The following is a 19,296-nucleotide window of genomic DNA, read 5'->3' as shown; positions in this document are numbered from 1 at the left end:
AACTGAAAGTTTAGTCGTCAAGTTCTTTGCTGTGTTTTTATTTGTGTGCCAACTAATACATCTAGCCAGAAAATTCAGAAATACGTAACAATTGGTGTCAGAAGATTCAGAAATACGTAACAATATATATATATATATATATATATATATATATATATATATATATATATATATATATATATATATATATATATATATAAATTGCGGAGTGGGGTAAAAATCCCCCCCCCCAACAGAAAATATATGACATGCCATTTGTGGGCCGGTTTATATGATAATGCCCGGGCCGATTTTGATACACAGTCCGCCACTGCTTACTTGTCAAAAGTTGTCACTTAATTAAGAGTTATTACACCATAACTCTCAGAAGGTAGTAACCCTACCCATATAGAAATGACGTTTTAAAAAATGTACTGATGCATTCGAAACCACTAGATTTGCTTTTGTCATAATCTTGTGGAGAGGCAGGGGTTCACCATTTTAATCTTGAACCCGGGCCCACGAGTACCTTGTTACGCTGCTAGTAAGAACATAATCCAAGGACATAAAGACAAGGGAAGACAATCCTCTAAGTAGCAATAAGAGCAACGTTTTTGTTTTTTGTTTTGTTTTTAAATCAGTTTCTTCTTTACGAGACCGAAGGCATTTTGTGAGCGATTACTTCACCCTCGATAACTTATCTATGATAAAGAAAAGAAAAATTCTAGGATAATGTTTACTTATCCGACCCCCACTCCTTTTTGCCCTCCTGCTAACAACGTACACTATATGACCTTTTTGTTTTGGCTTCTCACTTCAATATCGAAATAATTAATATACTCTCTGTTACTTTTCAACCAAACTCCCCCCTAACACACACACACACACATTCGTCTGTCTGGTAGTATAAATCTTGTACACTTATTTCTGCCACCTCCCTATCTCAGATCAAGTTGAAACCTTGCACAATTCTTTTTCTTTCGATGACAACACACGAATGAATCGAAAAAAAATGGACCAATTATTTGATCAATCAGACGTACTTAATTCATTTTGTTTTCTATAGAGATTCTACTAGCTAAGGGGAGATAAGCGTTGTACAGAAAATTAGGTCGTTGGCTAAAAATTTAAAACTAGCAAAAGAAAATCACAACACCTTCTATTTTTATCAGTACTTGAAAAGCTTACGGGTTAGCATGTCGGTTTTTAATCATGGAGGCCTGAGACCTCGGGTTTGGTATTCACACTTAGCAACATTTTTTTGTATATGACACATCAGAAAACGTAGTATGAAAACCTGTACTTTCTCCAGGATACTCCCAACCCACTGGTTCATAATACAAATTGGACCAAAGCGCGCTAAGTATGCTATAAGCATCAAACAATTATGAGCACATTAGAGGGTGGAGGGCGAACTCATGACAAAATCCCGCACACTACACAGTCGCATCCCGACAAACAAGCGATGTCAGTCTCCCTTAACTCATTATTAAATTGTAAAAAATATTTTGTTTTTTAAGTTCTTGAATAGCGAGCGCGTCGGCAGAGGCGTAGAGTCCCGTAGTGAACATTGTCTGGCGCCCAGTGAATGACATTTTTAGGGCCCTCCCCCCTCCCCTGCCCCCAAACTGTTTTCCAGAAACATAACATATAAGTTTTTATAAAGAATGTATTGAATAATAATACAAATAACAATAGAATGTATTACCTAACCAAAAGATCTACAACATGCATGAATTACTAATAGTCACCGAACTTAGCTTCTACAAAATACGAGATAGTTTTTAGTGTAAATTAATCGAAACATACATACACACACACACACTCACAAGTACAAATCATATGCAAAGTTAGTTATTATAAGCATTGTAAAAAGGGACACTAATGTTTCGTTGTGTTTTGGATTCATGCTTAAAGGTTATGTTTAAATTGATTTTTAGCAGCTCCGAAAGGGGAAAAGACGCTATTAGTTTTGTGTGGCCTGTCTGTCCGTCCGTCCGTCCCATTTAGATCTCAGAAGCTAGAAGAGAAAATGAAAATCGGACATCATGATATTTTAGTTCAAAGTTCTGATGCAACGGCTACTTTTTTCTTTTCCGAAAGTGAACCATTTAACTTTTATTATTACATATGCAAGCAGATTTTTAAAAAAATACGCCTTTTAATGAAAAACTTCAGGGGTGGTTAGTTTTTTTAAAAAAGGTCACAGACCTCTTCATTAATGACTCAAGCTTCATTCATAGGTTCGCGCATTGGTACAAAAAATTAGCATCTAAAGTCACAATGGGAAAAGTGTGAACTGATCATTATGAAATATATTTTCCATTTTTTAACTAACTCATTGAATGGAATGCTGATTGAAATGTTGTTTTTTTAAAAAGAATTTCGATACAAACTTCGTTTTAATTATAAGTAAAAAACAAATGAAAACGAACTATTTTTTTTATAGCGATCAGTTTTGACATATCCTCATTAAGCACATGACAACAATCTAAATAACACAAAAAGAGGCCAGATTAGATCTAGATTTAGATTTAATTGTATTAAACAATTTGAACAAAATTTACATGTATAATCAATTAAGGAAATAGCTTATCTTCTTTTAGCTTAGGGGTGCAGATTTATTTATTATGTAAGCAGAGGTATGACGTTAAGAGGTGAATCTGATGCGATCAGCATAAGTATACTAGTACCCAGTAGTAGGCCTACTAATCCTGATCATAATATTTGTCTAGCTTTAGGTCTAGTAATTTAAGATTAAAAGTGTAATGTCATACGATTTCTAGTATAGTTTTGTATATTATTTGCAGATTCTAGATCTTAATCTAGTCTGGATTCTAGATTTAGTTCTAGATCTTGATCTAGAGTCTATTTAGTCTAGATCTAGATCTAGACCTAGTCTAGATTCCAATTTTACATCTAGTTTAGATCTAGAGTCTATATCCAGATCTGGACTAGATCTAGAACTAGACTAGAATTCTAGTTCTAGTCTAGATTTCAATTCTATATCAAGTCTAGATTCTAGTACTTGTTACGACACAAGACTCTTTGAAATATTAATAGACTCTCAGGTTATTACTCTATAGATACTTTAATATTACAAGAAGTTATGTAAATACGAACATTTCATTTCTCTTCCTGTCAATTTTCTCCCGGCCTCCCCTTTTAAACATCCCTTCCATTCATTACACAAATTCGCACCATTATTCATGCACACCGTGCTGCGCTACGACCGTAACACCCCCCTTGTTTGCCAAGTTCGATGTACATCGAACGTCTTTTGAATATCAAATAAAATTATAAATCACTGTTCAATATAATTATATTATCTTCATTAATTCTCATTCTTTTAAACCAGGTAAAAACCAACAACAACAACAAAAAATCTCCAACAGCAAAATTAAATATCACCATTCTCTACATTATTATTTTAGGTTCAAAATTACTTACATCCATCCCAATGTATAATGTCAAGACTTTCCCAACGAACCAATCAGAGTAAATCTCATAATTCACAATTATAAACTATAATTAACTATGTAACTGTAATACTATATTTTAAATTTCTAACAATGATTTCATCAAATTCTCAATATAACACCATATATTAATATCTCGACACCTCACACATGTAACAAAGCTTCGTCAATCCATACAGTGTATATTTACAAAATGTTCCAATCTGTTATAGATGTCTATTCATTACACTGCCAATCATTGTGTTCTCACCAAAATGATTTTACTGACATTATTCTTTTGACCAACCAAAAGAAACAAAATTGACGTGGCCAAGCTCCTTTCCTTACTTCCATTTTTTTCCATCATATGTACACCGTGATAATGTGTCAGCTATCACATTGTCTTTCCCTGGTATTGTCCTGACCTCAAAGTTATAATCCATAAGTTGCAATGCCCACCTGGCTATTCTGTTGTTCCTTAGTTTATTTGTATTAATGAAGGCCAAGGGAGCGTGATCCGTCCATAGTTCAAATTTAGCTCCCATTAGGTAGAAAACTAATTTTGTTATATACCATACAATGGCTAGTCCTTCCTTTTCAATGGTGGCATATTTCAACTCAAATGCTGTCAGTTTTCTACTCTCATATAAAACAGGATGTGGGACACCATTCCATTTTTGCATTAGACAGCCTCCTATTGCAATGGCTGATGCATCTGTAGCCAAAATAAATTCCTTAGTATTGTCAGGTAATTTCAAAATCGGTGCCCCAGAAAAGAAAGTTTTTATTATGTTCAGTGCTTCTTGACATTCCTCCGTCCACACTATATTGTTAGGTTTTCCTTTCTTTGTTAGATTTGTTAGTGGTTCAATTATTTCTGAAAAATTTGCGATAAATTTTCTATAAAAGTTGCATAGACCCAAAAGGCTTCTAATTTGCTTCTTTGTCTTTGGTACCTTAATGTCCAATATTTTTGATACAGTTTCTTCCAATGGTGTAATGTACTCATTTTTAATCTTATACCCCAAAAATGAAATTTCACTGAGGCCAATTTTTATCTTTCTTGGTTTCAATGTTAAATTGTTTTCTTTGATAATTTTAAAAACCTCTCCAAGGCTTTGTATATGCTCATCCCATTGCTCACTAAAAATGCATTTATCATCTAAATAACTAATTGTGTCTCTTCTATGGCTGAATAATTTGGCCATCATTCTGTTAAACGTGGCTGGAGCATTTACCAAGCCAAAGCTCATCACATTCCATTGATATATGCCCGAAGATGTCTTAAATGCCTATAATGGTTTAGCTTCTTGTTTTAGAGGTACTTGCCAGTATCCTCTTGACAGATCCAACGTGCTAAAAATCTTTGCATTTTTTAGCGTAGTAAACTTTTCTTCTGCTTGTGGCATTGGAAATGGATCAAATTGTGTGACTTTATTCAACTGTCGATAATCCACACACAATCTTAAGTTGCCACACTTTTTTTTAACAAGCACGACTGGTGCAGCCCATGGTGAACTAGATGGTTCTATCACTCCAAGTGTTAGTAGCTCATCAATTTCCTTCTGTAATGTTTTTCTATGGTGTAATGGGATCGTATATTTTGGCAGTTTATTCGGTACTTTGCCAGTTAACTTGATATCATGTTCTATAATACTTGTTTTTCCAGGTAAATCCGTAAAAATATTCTTATACTCCTCAATTAGTGCCTTGATTTCTTTAGCTCTATCAAGAGAAACTCCATCCACCGTGACATCCTTCCACGTTTGCCTACTTTCTGTTGCCACTGTCTCTATTGGTCTAAACCTTTCCTCTGTCTCCATTTCTTCCGTCACACAGGCACTCATTGTCAATGACTCATCTTTACTCCTTTCTTCACTTCTTTGTCTTGGTCTGAATTTTTTTAACAAATCTACATGAAATATTTTGAGCTTCGAATCAATGTCTATTTCATAATCCACATCGCTAATTTTCCTTGTTATTTTGTACGGCCCCAGCCATTTTGTGAACAGTACATTATTCTTATCCTTTAGTAAGACCAAAACATCTTGTCCTACCTCTAATTCAATCATTTTTCTATGTTTATTCACCCTGTAACGCGTTAATTTATTTTTCTCTAGTACCTGTCTACCCGCTTCTTCGCATGGCTTTATAACCTGATTTCTAGTTTCTGTTACAATATCATAACTGTTATTAGTTTCTACATGTTCACGAGAGATTATCAAATCTTTCAATATTGTCATTGGACCTCGCGGATTTCCTCCATAAATCATTTGAAATGGTGAAAACCCTGTTGTTTCATTACGACTCTCTCTGTATGCAAATAGTATTGACGAAATAGCCATATTCCACTCTTTGGGTTTATCATCCACTACTTTAGATAATGCTTTCTTTAGCGTACCATTAAAGCGTTCGCAAATACCATTGCTCTGTGGATTGTAAGGGGCTGTAAATATTTGCTGAATCCCAAACATGTTCAAGAATGTTGTAGTCAGCTGACAGTTGAATTGAGTGCCCCTATCTGATAATATTTCTTTGGGAAATCCAAATCTTGTAAATAACGTATATAATGCTTGTACTATGTCTCTGGCTTCAATTCTTTTGAGTGGAATAGCCTCTGGTCATCTTGAGCACACATCTATCACAGTTAAAATATAACGGTGATCCCTATTCGAAACTACTGGCATTGGACCAATCAAATCCATCGCTATTTTACTAAATGGTCTATCTGCTATATCCACCCTTTGTAATGGTGCTTTTATTTTTCTTGCCCCTTTTATTTGGCATAGTCTGCACGACGTCACATAGTTTTTGATGTCCTTACTAATAGATGGCCAATAAAAATCATTGAATATTCTTTGTTTCGTTTCATGTATTCCCATATGTCCTGCGTGCGCTACATCGTGCCCATTTTCCATAACAAGCTGCCTGAATTCTCTAGGTACCACAAGCTGGATTACTGTTTCCCCATGTCATTCAATCTCTCTAACAAGAGCTCCTCTTTCTATAAAAAATCTTCCTCCTCTACCTCCTTTCTGAGCCAGCTGACGTAACTCTGGATCATTTTTTTGTTTTGTGATAAATTTTTCTTTGTTAAATACTATCTCTTTGATTTCTATTGTTTCTGTGTTTTCATGTTGTTCTTCATCTTGCTTTTTTTCCTTAGTTGATAATTCAAACAATTTTGCCAAATCTCCTTCCTCTACATCTTTACTACAGGATCGAGTAGTCGCCATTCCACAACAATTTTTCCAAACTTCTGTCTCTTTTTCCGTGCACTGCTTCATGTTTGGTATATTGCCAATAATCAAATCAATTTGATCATGGTCTATAACACATGCCTCTACGATCCCTGTATAATACGGTGTTTTAATGTTCACTCGGGCCACTGGTAATCGAACTGTTTTACCATCAAACATAATACATGCTTTGTTTTTTTCCAGTATATTCATGATCTTCGACCAATTTTCGGTTTATTCCAACAATAGTGCTCCCAGTGTCCCTTATCGTTCTTGCAGCCTTATTTCCTACATATTTGACTAGAGTAACACCTTTAGTAAAATCTCTAAATTTAGAAAGCCTTCAGGACAGAAGACTCAAAAGTAAAGTAGCAATTATACATAAAACACTGAACCATAATCTTCAAATACAAAAACAAAATTTAATAAAATACTCTGAAAGACACAAAGATAAAGGCACATTCCTCGTCCCATATGCTAGGACAAATTTGTACAAATACTCCTTCTTCCCTAGTGCTATTAGAGCATGGAATGGGTTGCCTGAGCTAGCCAGGAAAACCAGTGACTTGGCAGAATTTAAGTCATTGGTTAATATGCATGACTAAATGCATTAAGCGTAGGACGTAATCATCTTCTTTTTTGAAGTAACGTCTGTATTATATAAGATAAGATAAGAAATGTTTGAAAACAGTATAGAATTCCTGAACTCGACAATAACGACAAACTTTGATCTCTTCCATTTCTTCTGCCGTCATATCTTCCCTGTCTGTTTCCTTGATATCTTCCTCTGTAGCTATTATACTGACCTTGTCTACTATCTATTTGGCTCCTTCCTTGTCCTCTAAACCTATTCTGTCCTTCATATCTAAGTCTTCTATTGTTGCTATAACTGTCTTGTGTTTCTCTAGCTCTATTAAATGCTACTATTTCTTCAATATCGCTACCTCTGTTTAACTTTTTTTAGGATGTGCCACTCTGTAAGCCCTTATTAATTTTACAATCTCATCTACAGATTTTGACTTTCTCTCCATCAGGAATATTTTTAGTTCGTCCTGACTCTCATAAATGACTTTATCCAGCATAAGAAATACCTTTAGTCCATCAAATGTCTTCTCTATTTTTGATGACTCTGTCCAATTGTCAAAGTAGCTATTCATCTTGTCTAAAAATGTTTGGGGATCCTCGTTGGTTTCAATGGTGCAATTAACATATTGTTGACGATAAAACGCCTCAGTCATAGCTAGCTTCTCTTTCTCAATTTTTTTATCCATTGCTAATTTATCTTTATCAATAGTTAACTTCTCTTTATCTCTTTCTTTTTCCATGGCTAACTTCTCTTTCTCTATTTCCTTTTCCATGGCTAACTTCTCTTTCTCTCTTTCTTTTGCCATGGCTAACTTCTCTTTCTCTATTTCCTTTTCCATGGCTAACTTCTCTTTCTCTCTTTCTTTTTCGTGGCTAACTTCTCTTTCTCTATTTCCTTTTCCTTGACTAGTTTCTCTCTTTCTATTAATCTTTCTTGTACATATTTTCTCAGCTCTGCTCCTTCTAATTCCAATAGTCTCCCTTCTTCTTTCAAAGCAACTATCTTAGCTTTATCCGCCATTTGTAATTTTTCTTTATAGAGTTATCCGACCATATCAATTAAATATATTTGATTCTCATATACTTAATGCCTGGACCCAACAATGTTCATATCTAAATGTAATGTAATGAACCAAACGTTTAATGTTATTCGAATACAAATATGTATCTACTTCCCGTAATACTCTTCTTCCTGCTGGTATAACTGCCAATGCTAGTGTATATTCTCCGCCGGTGAATTGGGTTTTCGTTGTTTGTCTATATGCTGTAGTCAGTGTATATCCGTTGGTCCTAAATGGGCACTGTTCTCCACCGTAGTCCAAATTCACTAGTGTTGCCCACAGCAGTGCTAATAATCGTACAAATTTCCATCAATATTGAATGTTAAAGGTTATTGTTGAGAACTATGACCAGCCAGAATAATGAACATGTACTTAAGCTAAGCAGCCACTGCCATGATTTTTTAATTTTTTTTTTCAATAAATTCATAGCACATCCAAATACAGTGACGTTTTCACATTGGTGAATGTAGAGAATGGGCCGTCATAACAATTATAATGATATAAATCTAGATTTAAATGTTAATCCAATTGATTAATTCAGCAATAATGTTTTTAGTTAAGTTTCAACTAAAGGTTTATGTTTACCAGTGAATCTAGTACATAGCTTTAGAGATTTAGATGCCGCTAACTCTCTCAATCTTAATAGATCTAGAGATCTAGAGATTTTGTTACACTTTGTAGTACTTGTAATACCTCAGTAGACAGGAATTAGATACTTTAATATTACAACAAGTTATGTAAATACGAACATTTCATTTCTCTTCCTGTCAATTTCTCCCGGCCTCCCCTTTTAAACATCCCTTCCATTCATTACACAAATTCGCATCTTTATTCATGCACACCATGCTGCGCTAAGACCGTAACAGTACTAATATAGATTCTAGATTTTATTTCTAGATGTAGTCTAAATCTAGATCAAGAACTAGTCAAGAAATGTAAAAAAATGAAAAATATTCGTTCCTTTCGGGTTTGGAAGTTGCTAGAAGTTTCACATTTTCTGATTCGGCCAGCGAGGAAGTCATACTTGTGCGATTATTTATCGGTAAGCTCATTATATAGACATCTAGATCTAACACTGGACCTAAAGTTCTGATTTAGAACTCTAAAACATCTAATCTAGATCTACTTCTGCCCTGGAAGACAATTGATGCGCCCAGATAAGTCACTGCCTTTGGTTTCCTCTTGAGACGGGGCAGAATCTAGAGTGACTAATGCATCTTTGTTTCTTTTGCTCTCGGCAAAGTTCGTACCAGCACGTACAGTCTGTTTCTATTCTGTCAGGTCTTTGGCTATCTCCTCCCATATACTTTAGTTGATGACTGTGGTTCTCATGTCTCTTGCACACATCTCTATAGGTTAGTCTTGAGCGGCCCTTGGGTCTGACTCCGCAAGCTCAGCGTATAGGATGTCTTTAGCAATTCTTCCATCTGGCATGCGGGTGATATGTCCCAGCCAGCGTAGTCTTCTCTCTGTCAGAAGAACATAGATGCTGTGCTTATTAATCAGTTTCAAAACGTCCTAGCTGGAGACATGTTTCCTCCAGGAGATGCACATCATGCGTCGTAAGCAGCGTAAGGGGAAGCTATTTGTTTTCTTGACGCATGTAAGTTGCCCAGCTCTCACTACCATAAAGAAGTTTGCTAAGAACACAGACATTGTTTACTAGGATTTTGTTTGCCAAAGTCAATTTGGTATTTTCTCAGACGCCCTTGGAAAGTTTTGCCATTGCTGCAGAAGTCTTTCCTATTCTTTTTGTCAGCTCATTGTCTACATCTAGGTTGCAGACAATTGTTGTTTCCAAGTAGGTGAATTCATGCTCCACCGTAAGTGTGAGATTTCCAATATGTATCGCTGGTATTTCTGCGGCGTCTTGTGCCAGGATTTCGATCATGGAGAAGCTTACTGTAATGCTAAACTCTTGCCAAGCATCTGCCAAAGCATTCACAAGCCTTAGTAATCCTTGTTGTGAATGAGATATGTGTGCCGCATCATGGCTTCAATAAAATTGAAGCGAATTCAAATTTACTCCATTATCGCATAATTATGGTAATACTTTTGACTACGCCATGTTTGCTCTAGCCTTATTTACGTTTATTTAATTTTTACTTTGAAAACTTATAACAGTCAAACCAGAGTTTTCCCCTTGTGACCAACGAGCTAGTCATTTTTTTCTCAGCGATATATATCAACTGTTCTAGGAAAATCGTTAGAGCTGTTTTTGAGATCAGTTATCCGCCCACCCACTCAGGTTCCATAAAGGAGTGACTAGAATAGTGGTACTGTAAAAAAAAAAGTCAAGAGTTGAATAAATGTGAGTACATACAAACTGAACGAGCATTACGATGCACAGGTTGCAAACAAAAAATGGGGAATTTCAGAAAGAAAGAGAGAGAGAGAAAGGAGAGTAAATGGAGAGAAAGAGAAAATAAGTGAGAGAAAGAGATGGGAAAGAAAGAGTGTTAGAAAGAAAGAGCAGGCAGTTTAATTTAAGTCCAAATGGGAGCGCAATACGATACTCAGGATGCAAAAAAGGGAGGGGTTCCAGAGAGAGAGAGAGAGAAAGAGGGAGAGGCAGAAAGTGAAAAGGATAAGAGAAAAATAGCTGACCTTTCTAATTTAAGTTTAAAGTCTATATGAAAGAGCATTATGATGTGAAGTTAAAAAATGATCAATTAAGTGCTTTTAATGAGTGTGGCGTTTGTAAACAATTAGCTAAAAAAACGAAATTCGCCCAGAATAATTGATTGCTTTATTATTTCTGTTCGTTTAGGTACCAATGGATTGATTGTTTTATTTCTTTACTTTCAGTAACCAATAAGGACATCGCAGTGATACTTTTGGGTAAAACCGGCTACGGTAAAAGTACCACTGGAAACACTATACTTGATAGCGACAAGTTTGAAGTAGGTGTAACCCATACTACAGCATCAATCACAAAACTCATTGACCATGGTACATCTATAATAAATGGCTGTAAATGGACTGTTTACGACACTCCTGGTTTAGTGGACGTCGAGAAAAGTGAGCTGGAGAGCATACAAAATGCCGTTGACGATATGTCTAGACTTATGATTGCATGCCATGAACGTAAACAAATCAATATAGTATTTATATTGGTATACGACATAATTAACAAATTTTCCAAGGAAGACAAAAAAACATTTGACGCACTAGAAAGTCTATTTGGAAATAAAAATTTCTGGAAGAGATGCGTACTTGTGCTGACAAAACTCGACGTGTTAGACACCCCGTTTGATGAGTGGCTCTCCAAGCAGACAGGGTTTTTCAATGAGCTAGTGGAGAAATGCGGCAACAATGTCGTACCAGTGTGTAACAAAGAGACGAAGGAAGAACAAAAGACACTGAAGAGAAGCTCAAGAGAAAAACTTTTGAAGGTGATATTAGAACTGGGAAGCTCAGAACCAAGTTACACCTTTGATGAATTTAAATCCTTCGAGAAGCTTCGAAAAGATGTCATTCTCCAGTATGAGCTTCCATCGCTGGAAACCAAATACAATGAAAAAATCAATAGAATCAAAGAAGAACGTTTGAAAGTAAGAAGTAAAAGTCAAAGAGAAGCTGTACTCCAGAAAATCGCCATTTTAAAAGATAGAATTGTTGACAAAGACAACGGCACGGGGAGACTTCGGACCTACATAGAGAGTTTAGATTATGAAATTGAATCCATCCCTAATCCGCGGTGCGTTATTTTGTAGGATCTTCTATGTAGTTTGTTTCATGTCGAGTTGGTTGACTTTGACACGAACTTGAATGAAAATTTATCATTGCAAAAAATATCAGCAATTTTTAAAATGTATATTTGTTAGTAACAATGAGTAGTTTGAAAGTAGCTGATCATCATTTATACTTTTGCACATATTTATATATATTTTTATAATTTTAGCACGTTTTGTATCTTCTTGATTTCTTGGTAATACTAATGAAGAGTTAAGTGGAAGACTCTTGGAACTCTAGGCCCAAGGAAGCTTTCTTCATCGACCTGTCTGTTCAACTGTTCTGTCAGGGAATAATCCAAGAAGATATAGATTTGTCACAACCCTATGGCTTGTTTCCCAAGACTCTATAAAACAATAAACTTAATCCAATTAACCATACTAAAAAAAATGTCCATACTAATATTTTGATTAACAATTTGAAGGGTAGATTGTTTCTAATGTTTATACATCCTTCTTCTTTCTTCTAGCCAGCTTTATTGCTGCTGAGCTGTCAGCTCTTTTGCAGAATGTGCCAAGGAAAAATAGTGTGCTGTTCTCTTCAGTTGTTCAGCACTGCCATACATAACTTTACTTTTAATATATAATTTCATCTTAATATGCATAATTGTGTATACAAATATTTTTGTACCGATAAAAAAATTATGCATATGCCAATAACATAAGTGAATTATATTTTTAAAAATTATTTTTTTTTTGGAAGGAATAGTTTTAAAATTTAAAAAAGGATAAATTTCAAAATGTATTGTCACGAGTAGTTTTGTATTCTAACAAAGCTTAATTCAACTCACTCTGTCTAGTAAAAAGTGTGTACACGTTATTTCTCCCACACCCATTGAGATCAAGCTGAAACTTTGCATTCATTAGCATAGACAAGACATGAATCTGTTTTTAGAAAGTAACCATTTAGACAATACACAATTTTATTTACTAGCTACAAGGAAAACTAATGCTTTAGCATTCACAGATGTCTAAATTTGTTGGGCTTAGTGGCCTTAAATAATTGTTAACGCTATTTCTCGCTCACTCCTTCTCCGACCAAGTTGATACAATTAATTATTGTACCTAACAAAATATGAATCAATGAACAAAAATGCTCCATTAGTCAACTGATTATTGGTAATTAATTATTTTGTTTAATATCGAATAACAGAAAAAAACGTGTACATTATTGATATAGGTTTAAGGACGGAGTTCTTCCCTTTTAGATAAGCTTTTTGTTTACACTTTGCTTGTTTTCTTCTCTTCTCTATTAATAGTGTGATTTTATTTTCTATTCTGCACATTGAGAAAAAAAAAAAGGGGGGGGGCGATAAGCGCCGTTTTCTTAATTGTGAGTTATTCGCTACGTCATAACTTTTACTGACGGTAGTTTGTCAACGGGTGTTCGTGATAACAGTTCACTAACTTAAGTTTGGTAAAACGGGCGGCGTTTCTGTTCCTGAAACTATTCTTTGCTTTATATAAACAAATGAACAGCTTCAGTGCCAGTGCCATATATTAATTTGAAGGACATTTTGACCCCTGTGTATGGTGAATCTTTTTGTAATATCGCTATCATATGTTCTATGAAGTTTCAACTACTATTTCTAGGCTTAGAATTGACGCGTTTTTTTCTTTTTGGGTGTCTCTCAGGCTGAACCTAGGGACCATATTTGTTTTATACTATTAGGCAATCTAATGAAACATTTACACACATATATTTCACTAGAAAACATATGATTGTTAGAAGTAAAATTTCATTTAAACATATATATTAGAATATATTAACAACATACCTCTGTGTCTTGACATGTATAATCAAAGTCTCAAATAGATATTTTTATTATGAAAAACTTATTTTTTTGACCACAAGACCTCTGGTTGGGACAGTTGAGGACCAGTGAACTCTTCCAATCGAATAGATTCTCTTTTTGGAAGCGCAATGGTCATTTCATGTGTTCACGTCGCACAGTACTTGCTTGGCAAAGTTGTCGAATCAGAGGTCTTTGGTTTGTGCCTTCATTAACCTATTTAATTTATATTTTTTTCTTTTTAAAAATATGTAACTTCCACTATATATGTAATATGCTCAAATTATTCTAACATATAATGTATGTTATTCACGGTTTATGACTTGGGCTTAATGTCAAATTGTAAAATATTGAGCATGTGAGAGTCTAGAAAGATGATGGCTGCCTGGTGGTATGATATGCGCTCTGGACTGTTGTCTCGAAGGTCATAGGTTTAAATCCTCTCCGCTTCCATATCCCGCCGTACTACTGGAGCTTTGGGCGAGTTTGTAGTAATGTTCAATCTTGAAGGAACATCTGAAACATGTAAAATAAACAAACAAGTAAGCATGAGAGTAACAAAATAGCCAAGAAGAATATTTTCCAAATAGACTAATGTGTTTTTTAAAGATCTCCACCGAAGCTATTGTGTAATTAACTGAAAGAAAGAAAATAAAGATCACATTCAATATGGAAGCGTATACAAATGCTATACACTGAGCTAAGTCTTGAAAACTGAACATGCTAGTCAGCTAGTGCATACAGAGTTTGTTCCCTGTAATGCAAGCACAATCAAATTATCTTAAATACCTCTACGTAATTTTTCTTTATATCATATTTTATTGATTGCACTTAGATATCTTCTTACATATCACTAATTTGTTTTGAAAACTAGAGAATAGAATTAAACTTAAATTTGACAAATAAAAACTACTTGTCTTATCTCTATTATTGTAACTCTGCTTTGCACTGGTGTTTGTAATGCGACGAGCCGTCCTTTGTGATGTAAGAAATCAGTAGTAAGGACCTGACGCGACGCGGGGAAGGCTGTCATTGGTTAATATCAGGGGTTCTCAACCTGTGATTCGCGACCCCTTTGGGGGTCGACTGACCATTTGCGAGGGGTCGCCTAAGACCATCGGAAAATTGATTTTTTTTTTGGGGCGGGGCTAATTTTCATCTGAAGTTGTTTTTTTTTAAATATATTTTGTTTGTGTCTCTAACGTGTAACAATCATATTTGGTCTATACTCGAAATATATTTATATTTTAAATGCCGTAGGTTTGGAAAAATATTCAGATTATCTTATTTTAAACAAATTATGAAAAGCACGTCAAGTATCAATAAAATAAAAAGTGGGAATAACAAAAAGAAATGTAAGAACACGGACATACGGTAAGGGGAGACGAATGACACTTTAAGGGAATGTATCATCATTGAATGTAGACGTGATTTTTAGTGGTAGGTGGTTCTTTTTCTTTTTTTTTTATAATTGTGATTCCAAACTATTTGTTTCGTACCACATCTTCGATGTTGCAGTATACTTCTTCAACAACTGAAATGACTCTCCGATAAATGCGTCCTAACGCCATTGCGGGCTGAAACATTTCTATAGAGATGATTTAATCACGTAGTGAAGAAAATATAACACTAGTTAAATCCCATTTACTTAAGCCAATGAACGAAAAATATTTTATGGTTGGGGGTCGCCGTCTAGTTTAAAATTGTATTAAGGGGTCGCGGAGCTAAAAAGGCTGAGAACCGCTGCTCTAAGGCGTTCTAATGTAGTCTGTTGACATCGGCTGTACTGCTAGTCACGTCATTCTCAAAACTTCCCCTATTTCCGAAACTAATAACTAATTCCTAATGCTGCCATAGCAGTCATCACACATTTAATATATTCACCTTGATTTTTATGTCCACGTAAACGCTAAAAAAATCTTTTATTAAATTTGTTGTCATCAAAGTGTCCTCTTACTTTAAGAAACGCTGTCAAAGTGTCCTCTTACTTTAAGAAATGCTGTCAAAGTGTCCTCTTATTGTAAGAAATGCTGTCAAAAGTTCATGAATATCGCAACAAGTGTTTTAAAGAACGACAGCGGGTAAGGAATTCAGTTTATCTCAACAAATTTGTAATTGTCAAGAATGAGATGAGCTCTAGAAAAGAATTCTCCCTTCCAAAGGTCTGTCTGAACAATTGTTATATGTGGCAGGGATTAGTCATCTTTGTTAACATAATAATATCTGGTTAGTGTTTATATTGTTACGTATCTCACTATCCAGTTTTCCAGGCTCTCTGCAAACTGCACCATACACCACCAACTTAAAGAACTTGACAACTCAGGGCTCCAAAGTAACGCAACACTTTAATAGTTGAATAAATAACAGCCAATACTGTACAATTGGCAACACGTACACTGTACAAATATCTCTCCGATAACACCGTTCCGCCGTATCAACTCTTGCACTGGCCTCTCCGTCTCGTTCCGGGCTTGCACTGGGTTCAACAGTTCAGGACTGACTTCACACACTAGGCTCGTTGTGTCGGACTCGATTACAGACCAAGATCAAGACGCCAGTCGTCTTAACTGTACTTGACAGTACTCCGCACTGAACTGTCGTAATGCTCCGTACAGAACCACACCGCTGAACTGTGCTGTAGTCGACCGGACTGTAGTGAACCGGGCTCTGAACCCCTGTAGTGAACCTCCTTTCTGAACCATCTTGACTGCGACACCTCCGCTCTTTATATAGGGTCCCTACTGGCCTTCTAGAACTGGACAGAACGTCGCTCGACCATTCTGGGTGTCAGATGACTACATCCCTCGTGACGCTCCTGAGCTCCGTTCACGACGTCGATCCTTCCCGAACCATCATGTTGAAACTCGTCTCGGCCGACCGTCGTAACTCGTCACGGTTGACCGCTCGTCTAGCGCTGGCCTGGGGCGATTATCGTCGGCTGACTACACTCACACCACTACCCCCATCTGTGCCTCCACAAGGTTTATAACAATATTTATAGGCGCTGTGTCTTATGCAGATAAGTCAAACGGAGGTAACACTAAAATAACGAAATCCAATAACACAGGCGAATGGCCAACAAGATAAAATAGTCAACGCTGATAGCGAAAATCGAACAAGAAGTTTAATAATAACGAATGGAACCATCGAATGTCATCGCGTTAAATCTCTCCGTTCATAAAAACTGCTTCTCTCTAAAGCGTCAAGAGTAGTTTGTTAACATTTCGCTATTTTTTTCCGAAAATCTTATTCTTGTTTTTTACTAGTGGCGTCATTGTCTGTAAGTCAAAACTTTCCATTTCTATGAAACAAATAACTAATTCCTCATCGTGCCATAACACTATTTGGGTATTCTAATCTTCTTTGGATCAAACATGTCCAGTTTTATTCCTTACCAATCTTAGTTGACGCAACATCAGTTTTAATTTCCTTTAGTCTGTAAGTTGTATGTTTATTGTATGTCAGACCTTGTATTTTATAATTAAATCAATTTCTTTGAAAACATCAGTTTCTGTGGAACTACTTTTAATGGCGCAAAGTGATGAACTCTTATCAATAATGGTATGTCAACAATGTCTGTAGATTTGGCAATGGCATTATTGTAGGCTTCTAAGTTTTTGCCAAGTTCGCTTGATATTTTAAAAATATTTTAAACCACGTTTTCAATTCTGTGAATCTTTTAATGAAAAAAAAAATGGTTTAAAAGCTTTTGTTCTTGACAGACGACATGGCCTAAATTGTGCCGATGTGCCATAAACTCCTAAATCCTTAATCTCGTCAAAGTGAGCCATTTTTAGCGGCGCGCGAAAGGAGAATAGACGCAATTAGTTTTGTGTTGTCTGTCTGTCCATCCGTCCGTCCTTTTAGATCTCGTAAACTAAAAAAGATATTGAAAATCTGACTTCAAGATATTTTAGACCATTCAAACTTCTGATGCAATGGCTACTTTTTTCTTTTCTGAAAGCGAAAATGTTAATTTTTAAAATCAACTATGCAAGCAGTTATTCTCATAAAAGTACACCATTTTTACAACTATTCACTATTAATGGTAAAAAAACAAAAACAGGAGACTATGGCACAATACAGTACACAATTACCATAATTTTAACACATTTATGCAAACGGTTTTAGATTTTTGTTCAATTTGTATTCCTAAAATTGTATTACTTAGTTAAATAATCTCAGTCCCACAAATACCTATATTTACAAAATATTTTTTACTTTTATTTTTATAGAGACAAAAAACTATTTAATATGCATAGAGGTGGAATATAATTTAAGAACAGTTATTAATAAGTAGTGTTTTTTACATGTGAACTGAAAACAGGCACAATCTAACCGGAATACTTAACTAAAGGAAAATTATTTTTTTTAGATAAAACTTGCATTTGTTGAGGTTTATTTAGAAATTCACCCTTATGAAACAATTATATATATTAAATAATCATTCAATATCAGTTAGGCCAGGCTCACATTCAACTTCACCTTCAGTTATCCCTTAGTCTGTCCCTATCTTCTACCATTGGGGCACCACACAAGATTTGGTCATTGTGGGGTCCAATTGCTGTATTAATCATGTTTCTAATCTCTTCATTCGTGATGCGTTCCTTGTAAGTGACGCCTAGGATTTGATTATATTTATATATCTCTCTATATATATCGAGCAAGAGAGAGAGAGAGAAAGAAAGTGAGAGATGTGTGTGTGTGGCTATGATTATGTCACTTTATAATGAACTATTAACCATTACAAAATTTGTTATATTTGAAACATTTTTATAATGAAAAAGAAAACAAATTGAATTAACTACGTATGGTATATGTACCTATCTTTAAGCAGATAGATAAATACATAAATAAATAAATAGATAAATAGATAGATAGATAGATAGATAGATAGATAGATAGATAGATAGATAGATAGATAGATAGATAGATAGATAGATAGATAGATAGATAGATAGATAGATAGATAGATAGATAGATAGATTTGGAATAAGACTTATAGAAAAAAAAAAAGAAAATCAACTTTTAAACAAGATTACAAAGAGAGTTTGTGTTACACAAACTCAGAGGCGGCCCCCGTCGAAGTCGGATCCCTGTCGGATCTGCATATTCGCAAATAATATTCAAGAGGTGATTTAATTTTGATGTAAAATGTTTTACACGTTTCGGATGTTCCTTCAGAGTTGAAGATAATTACTTCCTAGTCCAAACCTCCCGCAGGACGACGGGGGATGGGAGCGGGCAGGGTTTGAACCCTGGGCCATCCGTAAATCTGAACGACAGTCCAGCGCGCAAACCGCACGACCAGGCAGCCATCCGATGGTCAAAAGTAATAATGTTTCAAAGATTCATTTGCCGTAAATTTAAATTTAAATTTAATAAAAAAATAGTAGATTAGTTTTAGTATATTAAAACATTACAATATTGATCAAAACGTTTGGAAA

The 19,296-nt window shown here is 35.3% G+C and overlaps 1 protein-coding gene across 2 annotated transcripts in view; it reads left to right on the top strand.

Annotated features, from left to right (window-relative positions):
- The window catches only part of LOC106079142 (GTPase IMAP family member 7-like), a 44,439-nt gene that overhangs the window by 8,276 nt on the left and 16,867 nt on the right, over positions 1-19,296 (top strand). The window contains exon 2 of one of the 2 annotated variants that reach the window (XM_056041058.1): positions 11,131-14,758. The exons of the other annotated variant lie outside the window; for it this stretch is intronic. Coding sequence (XP_055897033.1) covers positions 11,131-12,038 — 908 coding nt within the window. The 3' untranslated portion in view covers positions 12,039-14,758. Of the gene's footprint in view, positions 1-11,130; positions 14,759-19,296 lie in introns of those variants that run through there. 2 annotated transcript variants of the gene reach the window in all.

The sequence above is a fragment of the Biomphalaria glabrata genome, chromosome 9, assembly GCF_947242115.1.
Source record: "Biomphalaria glabrata chromosome 9, xgBioGlab47.1, whole genome shotgun sequence".
Lineage (NCBI taxonomy): Eukaryota > Metazoa > Mollusca > Gastropoda > Planorbidae > Biomphalaria > Biomphalaria glabrata.
Note: the sequence above shows the minus strand (reverse complement) of the source record. Positions and strands in the feature narration are given on the sequence as shown.